Source organism: Macaca fascicularis, chromosome 16 (assembly GCF_037993035.2).
Source record: "Macaca fascicularis isolate 582-1 chromosome 16, T2T-MFA8v1.1".
Taxonomy (NCBI): Eukaryota; Metazoa; Chordata; class Mammalia; order Primates; family Cercopithecidae; genus Macaca; species Macaca fascicularis.
Window position 1 is genome coordinate 10,411,801 of NC_088390.1, and position 22,542 is coordinate 10,434,342.

General features: G+C 48.1%; 1 protein-coding gene across 1 annotated transcript in view; it reads right to left on the minus strand.

Annotated features, from left to right (window-relative positions):
- The window catches only part of MYH13 (myosin heavy chain 13), a 65,077-nt gene that overhangs the window by 27,635 nt on the left and 14,900 nt on the right, over window positions 1-22,542 (minus strand). Inside the window, exons 11-21 of the mRNA XM_074018595.1 lie at window positions 19,283-19,401; window positions 18,066-18,215; window positions 17,801-17,971; window positions 16,381-16,690; window positions 13,653-13,658; window positions 13,129-13,202; window positions 12,956-13,043; window positions 6,191-6,308; window positions 5,234-5,357; window positions 3,522-3,658; window positions 657-912 (exon numbers count right to left, since the gene is read on the minus strand). Of these exons, the coding sequence (XP_073874696.1) occupies window positions 657-912; window positions 3,522-3,658; window positions 5,234-5,357; window positions 6,191-6,308; window positions 12,956-13,043; window positions 13,129-13,202; window positions 13,653-13,658; window positions 16,381-16,690; window positions 17,801-17,971; window positions 18,066-18,215; window positions 19,283-19,401 (1,553 nt within the window). The remainder of the gene's footprint in view (window positions 1-656; window positions 913-3,521; window positions 3,659-5,233; window positions 5,358-6,190; window positions 6,309-12,955; window positions 13,044-13,128; window positions 13,203-13,652; window positions 13,659-16,380; window positions 16,691-17,800; window positions 17,972-18,065; window positions 18,216-19,282; window positions 19,402-22,542) is intronic.

A 22,542-nucleotide genomic window follows, 5' to 3' on the forward strand; every position in this document is an offset into this window, starting at 1 on the left:
CTCAGCTCACTGCAGCCTCAACCGCCTGGGCTCAGGTGATCCTCCCACCTCAGCCTTCTGAGTATCTTGGACCAGAGACATGCACCACCACACCTGGCTAGTTTTTTTATTTTTATTTTTTATAGAGATGGGGTTTTGCCATGACACCCAGGCTGGTCTTGAACTCCTGGGCTCAAGCGATCCTCCCACCTCGGCCTCCCAAAGTGTTGGGCTTACAGGCCTGAGCCACCGCGCCTGGCCTAAAGCACTTTTTACATATTACTGTAAATCATATATGGACAATTACTCTTGCACGTTGAATTGGGTTAATTTTGATTATTTATTTTTATTTGTATTGTTTTTTAAAAGGTGTGGTGCATATACGTATGACACATATATATCCTTCATGCCCACAGCAAAATATATCTAACTCTGTGATGTCGGGGACAAATCAGAGCACAGATTCTCTTTGCAGACATAATTTCTGGCACTCACTGCTTTGGCGAAGCCCGGGACCAGGCATCCTTTTACCAGCAGGGTGGTGCTGCAATACTCCATACAACCACTGGGTGACACCACTGTCTCTTGAATAGACGCCTGATGGTGCCCTCAACCTTCCTCCCCCTTTTCTGTCCTCCAGCCTCTGTGTTTTGCATTCTTAAGTGGGAGGTACTTACAGACTGGACCTGCAATTGGAGGTCGTTCTTTTCCTGCAGCAGGGAGACCATTTTCTCCTCCAGCTCCTTCCGGCGAGCCTCGGATCGGGCCAGTTCTTCCTTGGTCCTCTCGAAGTCTTCCTTCATGGTGGCCATCTCCTTCTCAGCCTCTGCACTCTTCAGTAGGGGCTTGATTTTGAAGAACAGGTTCATCCAGGGCCAGTGCTTGACATTCATAAAAGAGCGGATGTTGTACTGGATGCAGAAGATGGAGTCCCTGTACACCCATTAGGACTCGAATTAATAAACCCAGCAAGGTCTGGTCTCTGCACCCCCCACCTGTCCCCCACGGGCCCATCCTCCATCCTTCCTGGTTAGGTGGGGAGGTGCAGCCAAGCTTGGCAGATCCTCTGGATCCAGAGTAGGTCTGCAAATGAGGGGCAGAGGAGACAGAGGCACGTGCACAGGTTGGAAGGTAGGAGAGGGCGCGGGGCCTCCTGCAGGCACCTGGTCACCTGGCTGCCCCTTCCACCACCCTACTGAGTGCCCTGCCTGAGGGCGTCAGTGACTTCCTAATGCTCAATGCAAGGAATAGCTTTCATTCCTATTTGATTGGGTCTTTCTGCCACATTTGATGTGTTAATCAGTTCGCAACTTTTGAAACTTTCTCTGCCTTAGATTCCATCAACATGTTTCCTGTTTCATTGTATTTTGCCATATGAGGTCCCTCTTTCTTGCTGAAGAAACCAAGGACTTGTCCTTGGTCATTGGTCATCTCCCAGTCTCTTGCCCTGGTAGAGTTGATCTGTCTTCCCAATTTCTTTCTTTTCTATATATTTTTTTGAGACTTTTTTTTTTTTTTTTTTTGGAGACGGAGTCTTGCTCTGTTGCCCAAGCTAAAGTGTGATGGTGCAATCTCAGCTAACTGCAACCTCCACCTCCTGGGTTCAAGCAATTCTTCTGCCTCAGCCTCCTGAGTAGCTGGGATTACAGGTGTGCACCACCATGCCTGGCTTTTTTTTTTTTTTTTTTTTTTTGAGACAGAGTCTTGCTCTGTCGCCCAGGCTGGAGTACAGAGGTGCGATCTCGGCTTACTGAAAACTCCGCCTCCCGGGTTCACAGCATTCTGCCTCAGCCTCCCGAGTAGCTGGGATTACAGGTGTCCGCCACCATGCCCAGCTAATTTTTTGTATTTTTAGTAAAGACAAGGTTTCACCATGTTAGTTAGGATGGTCTCGATCTCCTGACCTCGTGATCCGCCCATCTCGGCCTCCCAAAGTGCTGGGATTACAGGCGTGAGCCACCACGCCCGGCCCATGCCTGGCTAATTTTTGTATTTTTAGTAGAAACGGGGTTTTGCCATGTTGGCCAGGCTGGTCTTGAATTCCTGACTGCAGGTGATCTGCCTGCCTCGGCCTCCCAAATTGCTGGGGTTACAAGCGTGAGCCACCGCAACCAGCCTGTATTCCTAATTTCTACTGCTGTTTTCATACCAGCGTCACCCACGTGATCTCCTCCCCTTCACCCTCCACAGCTTTGTATTTACATAGCTTATGGATTCCTGAACACTGGCTTCTCTTTGCCTTCTTGAGATTCTTTTCATCTCCGTGCTGGCTTCCATCTGCTTCACCAAGCTAGATGCCTGGGAGTCATTCCTGACGCATACGTAATGGCGGTCCATTATGGCTCTGACAGTCAGAGTCACACAGGGGACCAGGGAACCAGGGAGAACAGGCTCTCTCCCACACTCTCCCTGCAATCCCTGCAGTCATCAGTGCTGCTATTCCTTCTCTTGAATTATCAAAGGAATCAGACTTAAACATTCCTTTAATCCGTGCCCTGCTCTCTAACCCACCAACCATGTCCTACTTCAGGTCCTTGTCATCCCTTGTTTGGACTTCTACCACACTGTGGTCTTGCCCCTCCCTAGCCCTTGTGTTCACCCTCCTCCTAACTGCCAGAGTGACGCAATCCTACACCTCGTCTCCCCACACACCTTCTACAGCTCTCCATCAATGACAGGGTGCAGCCTGGGTTTCCGAATGTGACACACAGGGACCTCCACTGCCTGCCTCTTGCTCTAGATTCTAATGACAGCCATTTGCTTGTCGGGCTTCCTCCCAGACCACCCACTCTCAGGTTATGTAGACCTTGCTTCAGGAAGTGCTTTCTTCAGCCAGGCATGCTGGCGCATACCTGTAATCCCAGCACTTTGGGAGGCTGAGGCGGGCGGATCACCTGAGGTCAGGAGTTCAAGACCAGCCTGGCCAACATGGTGAAACCCCATCTCTACTTAAAAAAAAAAAAAAAAATATATATATATATATATATATATATATATATATATATAAATTAGCCAGGCATGGTGGTACATGCCTATGATCCCAGCTACTAGGGAGGCTGAGGCAGGAAGGTCACTTGAACCTGGAAGGTGGAGGTTGCAGTGAGCTGAGATTGTGCCACTGTACTCCAGCCTGGATGACAGGGCAAGACTCTGTCTCAAAAAAAAAAAAAAAAAAAAAAGTGCTTCCTTCTTGCTGGCATCTTCATGCCAACTCCAACCCCCCAACTAGGCTAGTGGCTTATTCTTGCCAGTTCCCTATCCCCCGACTATAACACGAACATTGCGCTTGTCATAGGCATTAAAACCAGCCATGCACGTGTCTGCTTCCCACTCCTTTGTGACCCTGTGAGGCAGGGTTCATTTCTGTCTCCCCAGTGCCATGCAGAGCTCCCAGCCCAGGATTGCCGCTCAGTAGATGTGGGTTACACAAATGAAGGAAAGAAAGAGCAAGCACATGGATATCCCAAGACGAAAAGCAGGGAGCGACAATCAGCTGCTAAGCAGAGAAGGCAGGATAAGGTGGAGGTGAGGGTCTGTGTCACCTCCTCTCCATCATCTTCTTGAACTCCACCCGCATCAGGTATCCCCTGCACACGGCCTGCGTGCGCGTCATTAGCGTCACCAGCTTCTCGTCTCTCATCTCCTCCAGAAGCCCCAGGAGCCCAGCTTTGAAAAACACCTGCATTAAAAGACAGAGGAGCCTTGATCTTTTTCCCCAGCAGCTGTTCAGCCGGGCCCTTGAGGGAGCCTGTTTCTGCCCAACTCTGAGCCTCAACCTCAGAGCATGGCAGGGGCAGCAATTCCGTTTCCAGGACTTGCTTCTCGGTGACTCTGGTCTCCTCAGTGGCCCCTCCTGGGCAGTGAGGCAGCCTGTTCCAGAGTCTGTTCCAGGCCAGGTGCGGTGGCTCATGCCTGTAATCCCAACTCTTTGGGAGGCCGAGGCAGGCAGATCATTTGAGGTCAGGAGTTCGAGACCAGCCTGGCCATCATGGTGAAACCCTGTCTCTGCTAAAAACACAAAAATTATCCGGGCGTGGTGGTATCTGGGCACCTGTAATCCCAGATACTCAGGAGGCTGAGGCAGCAGCATCACTCGAGCCTGGGAGGTAGAGGTTGCAGTGAGCAGAGATTGTGCCATTGCACTCCAGCCTGGGTGACAGAGCAAGACTCTGTCTCAAAACAAAACAAACAAAACAACAACAACAAAAACCCAAAACAACAACAAAAAAACAATCTGTTCCAGGCCCCACCAACCCACAGAGACCAGTTCTGACAGAGCTCACGTACAGGAAACAAAGATGAGTCCAGAAAGAAACCATGGGATGCGATCGTGCCCAGATCAGAGAGACTCACAGATGCGCTGGCTTCACTCTCTTTCTCTGTCCATCCGGGAACGTTGGTCCTACCCTCAGGCCCACTTCACCCACTCCCTCCGTAACAGTCCAGGGAAACCAAGCACCCTCTGGGGCCAGCAGGCTCTTCCTTGGTGGGGACCCCCAGCCTGCCCCTTTCTGAGATGTGAATCTTCGGAGGCAGGCCAGGATTTGAAGCCGACCTTTGCCACTTACTATCTATCCATGTGTGACCTTGAGTCAGTTTCTCAACCTCCCAAGAACCTGAAGAGTCAGTGCCACCCTTGTCACCATCACTCCCACCTCGCTGGATAGTGAAGAGTCAGTGAAGTACGTGCGGGAGGCTTCTCACGGGGCTGATACTCACGTGCTCAATAAATGGTAGCTAGTTTGTCTTTGTCTTTGTTTTTTGAGACAGGGCTTCACTCTGTTGCCCAGGCTGGAGTGCAGTAGGATGGTCAAGCGCACTGCAGCCTCCATCTCCTGGCCGCAAGCAATCCTACTTCAGCCTCCCAGAAGCACTGGGATTATCGGCATGAGCCACTGCGCCCCGCCTGGTAGCTGGTTTTATTGGTTATAGTCATTCTTCTCAAGGCCTCGGGTCCGTGGAGTCCTCTCTACGTTCTCCTCTCTTTTCGGCTCTTTCTTACCTCTGGGACACTAGAGTTCCCCATTGGCTTTTCCCATCCTTGCTGCATGGTGGGGCTCAGGATTCCAGTGTAAGCTTCCAGCCATGTACAAACCAACAGGGAGACAAGCTCTCTCTACCTAGACACAGAGCTCCCTTTACCTGGGCGACTGGGCAAGGACGGTCAGGTGCACCAAAAGGGGAGAGGGATCAGCTAACAAGCAGCCCAGGGCTGTGGGGTTACTAGGGGGGTCCCAGCCTCGCCCGTACTCACCTTGGTGTTGCCGAACCTGAACTGCTCCCGGTCCACATCGATGGAGTTCAGGAGCTTCTCTGAGGCGTTTTTGCTATCAATGAACTGCCCTTCAGGGATAGCACTGGCATTGAGGATCCGGTACCTAAGGAGAGAGGACATTTCCCGGATGGATTCCAATCCCCGGAAAGGCTTCATAGCTGAGACCAGGCCTTCTAGAATCCTCTCCTGTTCCAGCCTTAGGAGGAAGTGGAATATTGTACAGCTGGTCTGGGAGATGGGAATAGCTAGGGGCTGATTCTAGCAAGGGGGCCACAGTGGGTGGGAGAGAAGCGTGAAAAGAAGGAAGCCCAGCTGAGTGCATGGTGGGAAGTTTGCTTTCAGAGGAAATGATTCTTCTCTGGCTTAAAAGAGCCTTGAAATCAACCGTGACCCGCAGACCTTGGTTCTCCTACTTCTGGAAGGTCCTTTCCTGTCCTCCATCCTGGATGAGGCCTGGACTTGCGCACCCCAATGGCGGCTCAGAGAACAGAGTTAGTCTAGAGCTGCGGGCCTCAGCTGGGGGTGATTTGGCAATGTCTGGAGAGTTTTGATTGTCACAGCTTAGCCGGGAGGGGTGTGGTTGGCTACCACATCTCTGAGTAGAGGGCAGGGTTACTGCTAAAATCCTCCCACACCCAGCACAGCCTCCACAATAAAGGACTGAATGTCTAGCCTGAATGTCCATAGTTCGGAAGTTGAGACATCCTGGCCTAGAGTCACAATCAGGCTAGAGGGTCTGAGCTCTGAATTTGGAACCACTTGGGCTGGCCCAGCACCCACTGTGGGCATAGTGTCAGTTTCTCCAGCAAGAGATGAAGTCCGTGGAAACTCTGGGAGGCTTGGGAGCTCAGCAAATACCCAGGCCGAAGAGTGTCTTTGGGGAATGCAGAAGTTGCCCTCGGAAAGAGAGAGATGCACAGGAGAGAGGGAACCTACCGCTGCTTGAAGTCAGCATAGAGGATCCGGCTAGGGAATCCCTTTCTGCAAATCCGGATGCCCTCGAGGACCCCGTTACAGCGCAGCTGGTGCATGACCAAGTAGTGATCCATCACACCTGGAGAGAGAACGTCCCAGAGGTGTGCCTGTGACCCCTTCATTTGTTGTTGGTGGTCTGAGGCACCATGAAACCCTCCAGCACATCCACACTTGAGTGGCAGAGTCAGTGCCAGCTCCAAGAGTCAGGGCTGGGGGTGGCCGGAGCCTGCCTGCAGGTCCCACAGTAGAAATAATCCCAACCTCTTGGGGAGATGCTAGCACCCCATAACCATGGCAGTAAGAGCCAAAGCATTGTGCTTTCTGTCCTCAGCCCTGACTCTGTAGCAAGGCTGCAAAAGGGGGCAGAGTGAATGCGGGGTGCACTTGGGCTTCCTGTGGGATAACCTGAGATGTCTTCTTGCATCTACACAAGGATGGGGATGGAAAAATCTGCAGTCTGCGGCTGCAGAAGAGTAACCCAGCAAAGAAGAGGAGGCCGGCTGGGCGCGGTGGCTCATGCCTATAATCCCAGCACTTTGGGAGGCCAAGGTGGGCGTATCGCCTGAGGTCAGGAGTTCGAGACCAGCCTGGCCAACATGGTGAAACCCAGTTTCTACTAAAAATACAAAAATTAGCCAGGCGTGGTGGCACACACTTATAATCCCAGCTACTTGGGAGGCTGAGGCAGGAGAATTGCTTGAACACAGGGGGCGGAGGTTGCAGTGAGCTGAGACTGAGCCCTTGCACTCCAGCCTCAGCAACAAGAGTGAAGCTCTGTCTCAAAATAATAAATAATAATAATAATAAAGAAATAAAAAGAGAAGAGGAGACCATGGGAGGGGACCCACAGGTGGGTTGAAGGCAGGGCGGCGGTCATCTGCTGACCACTCAGCCCCTGCTCTAGGAATTGGGGGAGAAATGGAGCTTGGCTGGAAGGAGAGGAGCCAGAGGGGCGTGCCCCCCTGGGGAGGTAACATGGATGCTCGTGGTAACCAGCCTGGGTCAGGCACAGATCAAACTAGGATGGAGAAAATTCTGTCTCAGGTCTGTGTGAGGGGTTAGAGGAGAGGGGCTACGGCAACCTGATGGCTTCTCTTTGTGGGCTCCCTAAGTTGCTGGGAGGGGGGTGGGGCCAAAGCTGGCTTTGACTTAACCTTAGGGAAGCTTCTAGAATGCCCACATGCTTCCCTGGTAGCTGTGAGGAGACATCACTATACAATTAGATGATTTTTCAAGGCTTTGGTAGAGCTGCACTGTCAGATACAGTAGTGACCAGCCACATGTGGCTATTTACATTTAAATTCATTAACATTAAAAATTAATTAACATTTTAAAACTTTTCATGTAAATGTAAACATTTCCTGTAACGGTGGCCACCCTATTAAATAGTGCAGACATGGGGCATTTAATCATTTCTGAAAGTCCTATCAGGCGGTGATTCTCTAGAGAAAACATGGTTAAGAGCAAGGAGAAAATGTCTCAGACATTCAGAGAACCAGCCAGGTGCAGCGGCTCAACACCTGTAATCCCAGCACTTGGAAGGCCAAGGTGGGCAGATCACCTGAGGTCAGGAGTTCGAGACCAGCCTGGCCAACATGGTGAAACCCCATCTCTACTAAAAATACAAAAATTAGCTGGGCGTGGTGGCAGGCACCTGTAGTCTCAGCTACTCGGGAGGCTGAGTCAGGAGAATTGCTTGAACCCGGGAGGCGGAGGTTGCAGTGAGCCGAGATCGTGCCACTGCACTCCAGGAGGGTGACAGAGCAAGACTCAGTCTTAAATAAATAAATAAATAAATAAATAAAATAATTAAAAAAAGAAATTCATAGAACCGCCGATGTGGAGACAACCTTAGAAACGGTCTAATTCGACTCCCATGAGCTCTTAGATGATGATTCTGAGCGGTTAAGATCCCAGCTGTGCTGTTTACTAGCTTTGTGGACTTGGGCTGTCTCTGCCTCAATTTCTCTATTTGTAAAATAAGGATAATAATGTAGATGGAACATCCCCAGTCAGAAAATTCAAAGCCTGAAAACTTTGAGCTCCAACCTGATGCCACAGCGGAGAATTCCACAACTGAGCTCATGAGGCAGATTGCAGCCAAAACTGTTTCACGTATAAAATTAATATTCTATACAATTACCTTAGGGCTATGTGTATAAGACCCATATGAAACAGATGAATTTTGTGTTTAGACTTAGTCCCATCCCAAGATATCTCATTAGGCTCATAAGATATTCCAATAGCCACAGAAATTTAAAGTGTAAAACACTCCTGGTCCCAAGCATTTCAGATAAAGGGATATGCAACCTGTAGTATCTACTTCGTCAGGCGGTTGAGGATTAACTGAGTTAAGATGAGTACAGGCCGGGCGCGGTGGCTCACGCCTGTAATCCCAGCGCTTTGGGAGGCCGAGGTGGGCGGATTGCCTGAGGTCAGGAGTTCGAGACCACCCTGGCCAACATGGTGAAACCCTGTTTCTACTAAAAATACAAAAAATTAGCTGGGGGGGGTGTGGTGTGTCCCTGTAATACCAGCTACTCGGGAGGCTGAGGCAGGAGGATTGCTTAAACCTAGGACGCAGAGGTTGCAGTGAGCTGAGATTGCACCATTGCACTCCAGCCTGAACGACAGAGTGAGACCCTGTCTTGGAAAAAAAAAAAGAGAGAGAGAAAAGATCAGTATAGCGGTTAAAATGGTGAAAGCAGGCATGATTAACACTTGCGTTAACCATGTGGCTGAGGCCTCCTTCTTCTTAAGCGCCGGGAGCAGAGAGAAAAAGGCATAATTACAAGATAACTGAAGCTTCTAGAGCCAGAAGAAAGCCGAAAGGACCATCATTTTATGGTGGGGAGGCCAGAGCTGCCACCATGCTTGCCAGGCTGTCCATCCTGTTAAGGGCCGTGTCCCACTTGGACTGGGAGATCTTTTCTAATTCCTGCAGAGGCATCCTATGGGGTGGCAGGGCCCTGGGGGAGACTGAGGCCCAGAGAGGTGAAGGGCTTTGCAAGGCCGTAGCAGAGCTGATACGGGACTCTCCTCTCTCACAGGGCCCCTCTGGTTTGTGCAGACTCGGAATCCTGAGCTGAGTTCTCTTAGGGCTTGCTCTGTTTTTCCTCAAAACTGGCCTGAGTTGTTTTCTATCAGGTCCATGTAAAGGGCCTCCTTTGGTTTTTGTACCAACGTGCAAAACTTCTAAAAATTTCCCTGAGCTATTCTCTCCTTCTTCTGCTTCAATTGCTGAAGGGTTTTTCCTCTTTACTTCTCCAAGTGTATCACTTCCATCCCACTCCTTTCTCCAGCCATCTTTGCCTCCATGGGCAGTGGTGTTCGCCACACTTTTGAAATATGCTGTATCTTATGATGCTCTGGCATCTTGGGGCCTTGCCGGCCCAGGAGAGACTGCCCTTCCTGGGGGCTAGCTAATTCCAGGAGATAGCAAACAAATTCCTGCAAGCACATCTTTCACATGCAAACCAACTATCCAAAGCCGTTAATCCCCAACCCCTACCTTTGTCAGGCTCTCACAGGACTCTTACACTCTGGGTCAATATTTCCCTGCCCTGGTCACCTCAGGGCCCCGGGTACCGGCCAACTTGAGAAAGTCCCTACATTTTGACGTCTGCTGAAACCATTCAAACTTGCCAGTGCTGAACCTGCTTGGCCTGTTCATGCTTCCTCACCGACTCCATCCCATGGGAACGACCCTCAAGGCTCTGGCCTGTGATTTCTCCTTACTCCCCCACCCCCAAACCTAGCTCTGGTGCTTCCCCTCATGGCGCTCTGTGGCAGGCCCCCTCCTCTCGAACACTGCATCTTTTTTTTTTTTTTTTTTTTTTTTGAGATGGAGTCTCCCTCTGTCACTGAGGCTGGAGTGCAGTGGCGCAATCTCGGCTCACTGCAACCTCCGCCTCCCGGATACAAGCAATTCTGCCTCAGCCTCCCAAGTAGCTGGGATTACAGGCATGCGCCACTACGCCAGGCTAATGTTTGTATTTTTAGTAGAGACAGGGTTTCACCATGTTAGGCTGGTCTCAAACTCCTGACCTCGGGTGATCCACCCGCCTCAGCCTCCCAAAGTGTTGGGATTACAGGCGTGAGCCACCATGCCCAGCCATGGCTGTCTTTTTAATGGTAACCATCTTCTGGTCTGTTGGCCTCTCCATCCCTTAACAATAATAAAACCTACATTTAAAAACAGCAGCGAGCCAGCCTTTGGTGAGCCAGCAGCACAGACTTAGCAGGCCCCAGGTTTGCTGCACGAGGAGAACGAGAGGAGTAGAGGTTGGAGCCCGCGCCTGAGGGTTCCCCGTTCAGCAGACGAGCACACGACCTGTGCCTGTGAAGCCCCGGAGGATTCGGGAGAACAACTAGCAAACCCCGTTATGTGCCTGTGGGTGGGGAGGAACTTGAGATTTGATCGTGGATTGTGACTCCCAGCCCCTGCTCTAGGTGCCCTGGGGTGAGGCATGGAAATCTCCGTAGTCTCTAGTCTTCTAGAAAATACAGAGGGCACACTAGGTGCTTTCTAAGGTGTCACCAGGCTTCTGTATCAGTGTTGGGCCATTCCCAGAAATGGACATGAAAACAGAGAGGCAGGTGCCGGAGCTAAGGAGAAGCAAACGCAACAGAAAAGGACGGACATTTCGGCAACCTTTACCTTCCCAAAGAAAAGGTAGGGCTGGGCGCGGTGGCTCACGCCTGTAATCCCAGCACTTTGGGAGGCTGAGGCGGGCAGATCACGAGGTCGGGAGATCGAGACCATCCTGGCCAACATGGTGAAACCCCATCTTTACTAAAAATACAAAAAATTAGCTGGGCGTGGTGGCGGGCGCCTGTAGTCCCAGCTACTCGGGAGGCTGAGGCAGGAGAGTACCTTGAACCAGGGAGTCGGAGGTTGCAGTGAGCCGAGATCGCGCCACTGCACTCCAGGCTGGCGACAGAGCAAGGCTCTGTCTCCAAAGAAAAAAGAAAATAATGTAAGCCAGTGGATTACCAAAAGCCTTCCTCCCAGAGGTACAGTTTAAAGCCATCTCCTGCCACCTTGCAGGCCATCTGCTGAGAGAGGAGTCAGGCCACAAGCATGCTTGATTTATGCAAGCATGTACTCAACGCCGACAGTAACGGAAATGGATTTTTTCCAAGACCTACATAAAAGCCAATGATTTTGTGTGATGCTTAACCAAAGAAACCACTCTTCCCAACACTGGAGAAGCTGGGTCACTGGTCAGGAGGCTGCAGGATGCCCCAAATAATGCATATCACAGTGATGTAGCTGGTTATTACCTTTGACTTAGACTTTAGAACCTAACTTTCATGGAAGATGCAATTTCACTAACTATAACACACCTGGCTATTGGGGAGTTACAGTTTCTAGTTCTGAGTGATGATGATGATAATAATAGTAATAATGATAAACATCCAACGTTTGCTGGGTGTTCACAATGTGCTCAGCCCTGTTGTAAATGCTTGATTTGCACTTACTCATTGAACCCTCACGACAACCCTCTAAGGTGGGTTAAATGAGCTGATACTTGCGAAGTGAGTAACCACTTTATGACTGCTTATTGAAGAAGGAAATAATAGATAAAAATGCCACTTGTATCCTTGTTTTATAGACAAGAAAGCTGAGGCAGAAAATGCTCAGATGCTCTGCTTAGGGTCACGTGGTAACAGGTGAACTATATATTTTTTTTTCCCCGACAATCTATACCTCCGTTTACTTGTAATGTTGCAGAGGCAGGATGTTTAATCCTGAACTGGGAGGCCCGTGTTGGGCATAGAACAGCTCAGCTGGTGAGCGCGTTACCCCATAGGCACAGCTCCACGTGGCAGTTGGTTTTCCTTTTTGTGACAAATAACACTGAAAAAGCTAGACTCCAAGAATGTTTGCAAATCGGGATGAAGTGACAGTGAACGGAGCCCTCTATTGCACGGGGTTCTATATTTATACATAGTCTCTGATTCTCAGTTTTCTCATTTATAAACTGGAGATCAATACGTGTATCTTGCAGAGAGCTGTTGCAAGGATTCGGGATAATATAACAAAGTGATTGACATGAAGTACGGCCTCAAACAGTTGTTACTGATGCTAGTTTGATTATGGGATACCTAAGATGATTATTTACCTAATGTAGTGGTATTTAACTTTGGGGTAAAGGAGGCCAACAGAGCCTTCATCTTATGAAAGCTGTGGATCTGATGTGCCTATACACATACAATATTTTGAATATGATTTCATAGTAGGGGTGCCAGATAAGATACAGATGTGCCATTCAATGTGAATTTCAGATAAACGATGAATACTTTTTTGGAGGAAGTATATTCCAAATAGTGCATGGGTCACATTTATATTAAGACATTTTTCATTGTTTATCTGAAATTGAAATTTAATAACATTTAATACGGCATTTGGTTTTTAACATTTTTGTGGTCACATAATAGTTGAACATATTTGTGGGGTACACATGGTATTTTGATACAAGCGTGAAATGTGCAAAGATCATATCTGCATAACTGGGATATCCATCACCTCAAACATTGATCATTTCTGTGTTGGGTACATCCGGTATTTTTACCTGCTAAATCTGGCAACCCTATTTCAGAGACCGCTTTCAGAAGTGATACAGACCATCCCTCTTTCCAAGAGCACACCCACAGAATTCTGCATTTATCTCGGGGCAGCCTGTTCTGTTCAAATACTTGCCAAGATCTGCTGGTACTTACCAGGAGTCTTGGTCTCATTGGGAATCAGGCATCGTACAAAGTGAGGGTGGGTGCTCCTTAAGTTAGTCATCAATTTGTTTAGATTTTCCTGGGACATAAACCAAAACAAGCACATTTAGCAAATTTCACTGGGCAGAAAAACAATCGGATGTGGAAGCTGCCAAAACACTAACCCTGAACACGGCCGACACAGTCTGGAAAGAGGAGCCCTTCTTCTTCCCGCCCTTCTTGCTTCCCCCGGAGTCGCCTAGAGACAGACACAGAAGGGCATGTCAGATGTATCCCAGAGGACCCAGGAGTGGGCTTCCTGAACCACCCCTTCCCAGTCCCGGGTTCTGGTTTCCTTTTGACATGAGAGACCTGAGGTTTTGTTTCTTTGTTTGTTTTAGACAGAGTCTCGCTCTGTCCTCCAGGCTAGAGTACAATGGCACAGTCTCGGCTCACTGCAACCTCCACCTCCCAGGTTTAAGCCATTCTCCTGCCTCAGCCTCCCAAGTAGCTGAGACTACAGGTGCGCACCACCACGCCTGGCTAATTCTTGTATTTTTAGGAGAGACAAGGTTTCACCACGTTGGCCAGGCTGGTCTTGAACTCCTGACCTCAGCCTCCCAAAGTGTTGGGATTACAGGTGTGAGCCACCGTGCCTGGCCTGTTAGTTTGTTTTTAAAATGCCTCCAAACTATCCAGGATTGAGAACCCTCAGCTTTATCATTGTGGGAACGAGGTGGGAGTGGGGTGTGGGTAGTATTTAACTGAGAGTATAACTTAAACTCTCAGTATAAAAGGGGAGTGCTTTCCTTTAGAAATCAGACCTGAAAGCAAACTGAATAATTTGCAAGATTGAGATGTCCCTCTTAATGTTTGTAGTTTCTTTCTTTCTTTTCTTCTTTTTTTTTTCTTTTTTTGTTGTTTGTTTGTTTTGAGACAGAGTCTCACTGCGGTGCCCAGGTTCCCTGCAACCTCTGCTTCCCGGGTTTGAGCAATTCTCCTGCCTCAGCCTCCCAAGTATCTGGGACTACAGGCGAGCATCACCATGTCCGGCTAATTTTTGTATTTTTAGTAGAAATGGGTTTCACCATATTGGCCAGGCTGGTCTTGAACTCCTGACTTCAAGTGATCTGCCCACTTGGCCTCCCGAAGTGCTGGGATTATGGGTGTGAGCCACCATGCCTGGCAATGTTTGTAGTTTCTTTCACGAATTTACCTCCTTTTCTTCTTTAATCCCTGTTTATCTCTAAATGAGTAAGTAACTGAAAGTAGTAACACGGAATTTTCTCAAGAATATTTTATAAGTTGATTTTTTTTTCTTTCCTAAAAGAAACAACGCAACTTACCATCTTAATTTGGAGTCTACTTTTTCCGAATGACTCAATTTTCTCTGATACTTAATCAAGATGCAGCCTTGGGGGAAAATGCCATGTCCCGGTCTCCCCCATCTTCCTTTCCCTTCACCCCACTTTGTCCCTGGTGTCTAGCATGAATGTCTGTTTGGATCGGGGAAGGGAAGGCAGGAAAGCCGCTTCCCCAAATCCACATCCACACAGAGTCTTATGTTAGAGTTGATGTTATGTCTAGGTGAGTTTATGCAATGTAGTTACAGAGAGATTGTGATCAGATTCAAAGAAAATGGTTTTCATCATTGAGGTTTATGTATGTGCCCATTTCCCATTTATTACATTCACTTGCCCAGAGGATATTAGGCTTTCATTTTTAAAAAATGATCTTATTGTCTAATGAATAATTATATTTCATATATTGTATGAATTTATTAAATGTATGCATTTAAAATGGCATATAATGTTAAAACTCTATGTTGGTAACTATTTAAAAGTATATTTACTGGTAATCTTAAAAAGTGATACTGGCTTGTGTTACTTGATTATTTATTTGAGATAGGGTCTCACTCTGTCATCCAGGCTGGAGTGCAGTGGCACCATCATGGCTCACTGTAATCTCAGTCACCCAACCTCATGTGATCCTCCCAGCCTAGGTTCCCAAGTAGCTGGACTACAGGTATGCACCACCACTTCTGGCTAATTATTTTATTTTATTTTATTTTATTTTATTTTGTTTTGTTTTGTTTTAGAGACAGGATCTCTATGTTGCCCACACTGGTCTTGAACCCCTGGCCTCAAATGATCCTTCCGCCTCAGCATCCCAAACTGTTGAGATTACAGGTGTGAGCCACCACAACTGGCCCCTGTGTAGCCACTTTGGAAAGGAGTTCAGAAGTTACTCAAAACTTTGAACACAGTTGTCATATGACCCAGCAACTCTACTCCTAGGTACTGTATATACCCAAAAGAATTGCCAATATATGTTCACATATAAACTTATATACAAATGTTCATAGCAACATCATGCTCAGTAGCCAAAAAGTTCATCGGCTGATGAATGTGCAGACACAATGTGATCTATTCATACAATGAACTATTATTTGTCCATTGGAAAGAACAAAGTCCTGATACATCTACAACAGGAACAGACCTTGAGAACAGTAGCCTGAGCAAAAGAAGCCAGACAAAAAAGAGCATCCAGTATATAATTCAGTTTACATGAAATGCCCAGATAGGCAAATCTACAGAGATAGAAAGTTGATGAGTGGTTGCCAGAGGCTAGGAATAGAAATCTGCTCATGGGGACGGACGTGGTGGCTCATGCTTCTAATCCCAGCACTTTGGGAGGCCGAGGCGGGTGGATCATGAGGTCAGGAGATCAACACCATCCTGGCCAATATGGTGAAAGCCTGTCTCTACTAAAATACAAAAAATTAGCCAGGTGTGGTGGTGCATGCCTGTAGTCCCTGCTACTTGGGAGGCTGAGGCAGGAGAATCTCTAGAACCTGGAAGACGGAGGTTGCAGTTTCACCTTGTTGGCCAGGCTGGTTTCAAACTCCTGACCTCAAGTGATCGGCCCCCGCCTTGGCCTCCCAAAGAGCTGGGATTACTGGCGTGAGCCACCGTGCCCGGCCAAAACCACTACATGGTTTTAAGGGGGAATTTTATTATACGTGAATTATACCTCAATAGAAAACTATTAAACAATGTGATGTTGACTATCGTGGCCACCGAGAAGTCCTGTTTACCTCCATAGAGCTCTATCTCTGACAGAAGAGGAAGAATAAGAGCAGGAGGAAGAAAAATGGAGCTGAAAGACAGAAACATCATACTCAGCTGAAGCTCAGGTCTGAAGTTCAGCTGAAGCTTGAACCTGAGAGGCAGAGGTTGCAGTGAGCCAAGACCGCACCACTGCACTCCAGCCTAGGTGACAGAGCGAGACTCCATCTCACAAAAAAAAAAAAAAAAAAGTTAATGTCCACTCCTGTTTTCATAGTAACATCCCTCCAAGATTCTTCACGAGCAGCTCTGGGTTAGAAGTAATTACATAGAACGTCCCACAGAGGGAAAGAAATGATAGAATTTTACCTGTGTCTGCACCAGCATAGTTGGAAAAAAGGAAGGAGAGAAGCTTCAGCGAAGACTTCTGGTACAGCCCCACCACAGTCTCGTTCAGGGGGTCCTTGTTCTTGTCGAGCCAGCCGGCAATGTTGTAGTCCACGGTGCCGGCGTAGTGCACCAGCGAGAAGTGAGCCTCAGGCTTGCCTTTGGCAGGCTTGGGCTTCTGGAAGTTGTTGGATTTTCCAAGATGCTGGTCATACAGCTTGTTCTTGAAGGAGGTGTCTGTTGCCTTGGGGAACATGCACTCCTCTTCCAGGATGGAGAAGATGCCCATAGGCTGGAAAGAGGATAACAGAGTCTATACCTCCACATATACTAGTGCATACCCATGCTCCATGGTCTGGAGAAGCCAAAAGAACTTCTTTGGTGCTTTCACTCTGGTACTAGGAACGCTGGCATGTACGCTCTGGGGGAGCAAGTCTCTTGGTCTGTTTGGGGGATGACTAGAAAGTGCTAGGCATAAAATGTGTGCTTAATTAATAGCTGCTGAACAAAAGAATATAGGATGAAATTATGTGTGTATAAATGTAGCACACTTTTTTCAATAGGTTTACAAAAAAAGTAAAGTTTCATATATAGCCATAAAGTAATGTGAGTAGTATTTTGAACAATAATGTCTCAATTTCTCAGTAGCCACCTTAGGAAGATATACTCATTCCAACATGAGCAGTGCTCAAATGTTATGAGAATTCCTTTTTAAAAAGTTAATGTCAGCCGGGCATGGTAGCTCACGTCTGTAATCCCAGTACTTTGGGAGGCTGAGGCAGGCGGATCACAAGGTCAGGAGTTCGAGACCAGTCTGGCCAACATGGTGAAACCCCGTCTTTACTAAAAATAAAAAAAAATAAAAATAAAAAAATTATCCGGGCGTGGTGGTGGGCACCTGTAGTCCCAGCTATTCAGGAGGCTGAGGCAGGAGGATCGCTTGAACCTGGGAGGCAGAGGTTGCAGTGAACCAAGACCGCGCCACTGCACTCCAGCCTAGGTGACAGAGCGAGACTCCATCTCAAAAAAAAAAAAAAAAAAAAGTTAATGTCCACTCCTGTTTTCATAGTAACATCCCTCCAAGAGCCATACTGCTGCACGGTTCCGCCTGCTTTGGTCTTTGGGTAAGTCAAATAGATAAGAAATGCCACAGTCCTTACTGGGGCTTTATCACATTCTTGCAGATAACTGAGCCCTTGGATTTAATGACCCAATAAGCCTTTTAAAGTGTCAAAACAGATTTGGGACATTCATTCTCTCTGCACAAAGACATTCAGTGATCTTTCTGAAGTCTTGCAGCCTGGGGGCTGGGGGCACCAATCTGTGAGCAGAAAAGAATCAGAGCAAGAAGGGGAGGGTCCCCACCAAGGAGGAGCTGACCTGGGGAGCAGTATTTCTCTACCTTCTCGATGAGCTCGATGCAGGCAGCCAGATCCATCCCGAAGTCAATGAACTCCCACTCGATGCCTTCCTTCTTGTACTCCTCCTGCTCCAGCACGAACATGTGGTGGTTGAAAAACTGTTGCAGTTTCTCGTTGGTGAAGTTGATGCACAGCTGCTCCAGGCTGTTGAACTGGGTGATTCAAATACCAAAGAATTTGAGTGACCTTGGAAAATACATTGGAGATTCAGCAAAGCAGACAAGAAAGTAGAAGGCCACAGCTCACATCAAAGATCTCGAAGCCAGCAATGTCCAAGACCCCGATGAAGTACTGCCTGGGCTGCTTGGTGTCCAGCTGCTGGTTGATGCGGGTGACCATCCATAGGAACATCTTCTCGTAGACGGCTTTGGCCAGAGCACCCACCGAGTTGGTCACCTTGAAAAAGGATCACCCACTCAACCCTTGAGTTAGTGTTTCTATGGCTGCATTAAGTTGAAACATATGAAATTGACTTGAAAATCAAAAACTGTTGACTGGACGTGGTGGCTCATGCCTGTAATCCCAACCCTCTGGGAGGCCGAGGCGGGCGGATCACGAGGTCAGGAGATCGAGACCATCGTGGCCAACATGGTGAAACCCCGTCTCTACTAAAAATACAAAAATTAACTAGGTGTGGTGGCATGTGCCTGTAGTTCCAGCTATTCAGGAGGCTGAGGCAGGAGAATCACTTGAACTTGGGAGGCGGAGGTTGCAGTGAGCCAAGATTGTACCACTGCACTCCAGCCTGCAACATAGCGAGACTCTGTCTCAAAAAAAAGAAAAAAAAATAAGAGAGAGAAAAGAAAAAAAGAAAATCAAAAGCAGTTGAATATTGGCAATTTCAGATCATTCAACATAATATTAAATATTTTGTGAGGTGTTTGCCCAGCCCACGCTGTTCCCCTTTCTTTGAGAACTATCCGATTTACAAAGATATTTTTCCAACAACGTGGTTATAGCACATGACTCCAGCCCCTGGCCACACTTAATTAGACCAGAGGTGAACACTTGATCCAGGTTGGATTAATTGAGTATCTCTCCTAAGAATTTGGAATTGGGATCAAAAGACACTGGTTTCAGTCTCAGGGTGAGGCTGGAAACACAGAGATATAAACTTGGGAGCTATGGGGTGGCCACAGGCAAGAGAGGTCCAGGAAACTTATCTGCTTAGCAAGGACACAACAGAGGAGACAGTCAACAGCCCATGAACCCCAGAGGAGCTGGAGGGAGGCTGCCTGGTTCCAGAGGGCTCTTCACTTTCTAATTCCAGGTCCTCATGGCGTCCAATGGGCACTCAATGATTTGCATTCCTTCGGTTGCCTCTGAAGCCTAAAAATGATTTTTCTCTTAATGTGAAAGCTGGTTTCATGTGCATTTTCTGACACCTGCAACTGAAAGAACTTTAAAACAATGGCTCAAATAACAAAAGATCTCAATCAACCAGATCAGAGCATCTCCATTACCTGCTGGACATTTTGCCCTTTAGTGACATATTCATTCCCAACCTTCACCCTTGGACAGCACAGGCCCTTCAGCATTTCTGCAGAATTCAGTCCCATCAGGTATCCGGCTTTGTCAGCCACTGAAGGAAGAGAAAAAAATGGCATCATGCAAAAACAGTAGCTGCTAAAGTGTCCAGTCAGCCCCTGGCTTCTGGGGAGAAAGAAGTGTTTTCTGGAAGAAAAGTGTTTTCTGTCATTCTCTTAGATGTTTTCATGTTGTCGTATCTGTACCAGGTCTGAACTTGTTCACTGAAACTTCAGTCCCATGGTCCAGGGCCCCAGGTTCTCAAGAACTTCCAATTTGCCTCCTAGATGCAACTTTTTTTTTTTTTTTTTTTTTTTTTTTGAGACGGAGTCTCGCTCTGTCGACCAGGCTGGAGTGCAGTGGCTGGATCTCAGCTCACTGCAAGCTCCGCCTCCCGGGTTTACGCCATTCTCCTGCCTCAGCCTCCCGAGTAGCTGGGACTGCAGGTGCCCGCCACGTCGCCCAGCTAGTTTTTTGTATTTTTTAGTAGAGACAGGGTTTCACTGTCTTGGCCAGGATGGTCTCGATCTCCTGACCTCGTGATCCGCCCATCTCGGCCTCCCAAAGTGCTGGGATTACAGGCTTGAGCCACCGCGCCCAGCCCTAGATGCAACTTTTAACAATAAGAAGCTTCTTGGCCAATCCTGACCTACTGATATTTTGATTTCATTAAAAAAATGTTAATTACAGGCCGGGCACGGTGGTTCATGCCTATAATCCCAGCACTTTGGGAGGCTGAGGCAGGTGGATCACCTGAGGTCAGGAGTTCGAGACCAGCCTGGCCAACATGGTCCTGTCTGTACTAAAAATACAAAAATTAGCCTGGCATGGTGGCGAGCGCCTGTAATCCCAGCTGCTCAGGAGGCTGAGGAAGAAGAATCGCTTGAACCCGGGAGGTAGAGGTTGCAGTGAACCGAGATCACGCCATTGCACTCCAGCCTGGGTGACAAGAGCAAGACTCCGACTCAAAAAAGTAAAAATTAGTTACATAGTTATGTTGGAGTCTGACAATGCATTAAAATGTTATATGAGTAAAGGAGCCACCACTTGGACAGTTGACAATAGACATGAGGCACCTTCCTAATTTAAGCAAAGTACCACGGTCATAGTTGAAAGAGAAGTACGAAACCTGACCCTGCCTTCAAATGTTTGGAGATGGTCAAAAGCAGTTGACTTTTGGCTGTTTCCTACAGATCATGGGTTACATGTCTGCATATATTTCAGCAGATGTTCATTGACTTTGAGAAGGACCTGGTGGCCTGTATTGAGCTCATCAAAAAGGCAGAGAAATGCTGCTCCCCAGGGACTATTTCTTTTTTTTTTTTTGGAGTTTTGCAGTGTTGCCCAGGATGGAGTGCAGTGGTGTGATCTCAGCTCACTGCAAGTTCTGCCTCCCGGGTTCACGCCATTCTCCTGCCTCGGTCTCCCAAGTAGCTGGGATTACAGGTGCCCGCCACCACCCCGGCTAATTTTTTGTATTTTAGTAGAGAGGGGGTTTCACCGTGTTAGCCAGGATAGTCTTGACCTCTGACCTCAGATGACCCACCCACCTTGGCCTCCCAAAGTGCTGGGATTACAGGCATGAGCTGCCGTGCCCGGCCTGCTCATGACATTTCTTCTGCTTGAACTGATCTCTCCTCCAATTTTTCAGAATCCTACTCATCCCTCAAAGTCCAAGTCAGTGCCCCTTCTATCAGGAAGCCTTCCCTGATTGCCCCAGTCAGAAGTGTTTCCTGTGTGAAGACTTGGAGCCCCCTCCACTGTGATGGGCAGGATTCTAGGATGGCACCCAAGGTGTGCCCCCTGGTGTACATGCCTTGTATAATCTCCTTTACTTGAGTGCAGTAGAACCTGTACAACTCCCATGATGAGGTGACCAATCAGGTGACTCTGAGTTAATACAAAGGGAGAATCATCCCAGGCAGGCCTAGGATAGGAGGCTGCTGAGCCTTTATGGGACACTGATAAGGTTTTGTAGATTTTTCCACCCTTTAATTTATGGCTGCACTTCCTTTTTATTACTCGAGAGTTTAAAGCGTACTGCTTCACACACCGTGGGGCTGTGATCAAAAGGCAGAATTATCAGGAACCATCCATGTTGCCAGGCTTTAATTCAAGGAATTTGTAAGATGCATCATGAGCGCTAAGAAGTCTAATGAGCAGGATACATCGGGGGGGAGTCAGTCACCGCTCAGCCCTTCCTGCTGCCCTCTGCTCTAGTTCCAGGCCTCTTAGGGATAAGGCAGAGGGTGGCGGTAGGATCAGCCAGGTGAGAGTTATGGGGAGGAAGAACTGTTCACCATTCTTGGTTCAGGGCCAATTTCAACAGATGCTGGGGTGCAGGTGATGGGAGGAAGAAAACTTGGCTTCCACTTTACCATATCATTTTAGGCCTGAGTGATGAAGACTGCATTCTGGTGGAGAGAAAGAGAAGTTCACCTAACAATATTGTCTCATGAGAGTCCACCTTAAAAAAACACAACCACGGCCGGGCGCGGTGGCTCAAGCCTGTAATCCCAGCACTTTGGGAGGCCGAGACGGGCGGATCACGAGGTCAGAAGATCGAGACCATCCTGGCTAACAAGGTGAAACCCCATCTCAATTAAAAAATACAAAAAATAACTAGCCGGGCGAGGTGGCGGGCGCCTGTAGTCCCAGCTACTCGGGAGGCTGAGGCAGGAGAATGGCGTAAACCCGGGAGGCGGAGCTTGCAGTGAGCTGAGATCCGGCCACTGCATCCCAGCCTGGGCGACAGAGCGAGACTCCCTCTCAAAAAAAAAAAAAAAACAAAAAAACAAACAAAAAAAACACAACCACATCACGCCTGTAATCCCAGCACTTTGGGAGGCCGAGGCAGGCAGATCACGAGGTCAGGAGATCGAGACCATCCTGACTAACACAGTGAAACCCTGTCTCTACTAAAAAATACAAAAAAATTAGTCAGGCATGGCGGCGGGCGCCTGTAGTCCCAGCTACTCGGGAGGCTGAGGCAGGAGAATGGCGTGAACCTGGGAGGTGGAGCTTGCAGTGAGCCGAGATCTCGCCACTGCTCTCCAGCCTGGGCGACAGAGCGAGACTCCGTCTCAAAAAAAAAAAAAAAAAAAAAAAAATCCTTGTTTTTCAAGGATTCACCACTCTAAGAGCCCTTGACTGAGTGAGCAGACTCCTAGTGCATGCTACAATGAGCTTCAGGAAA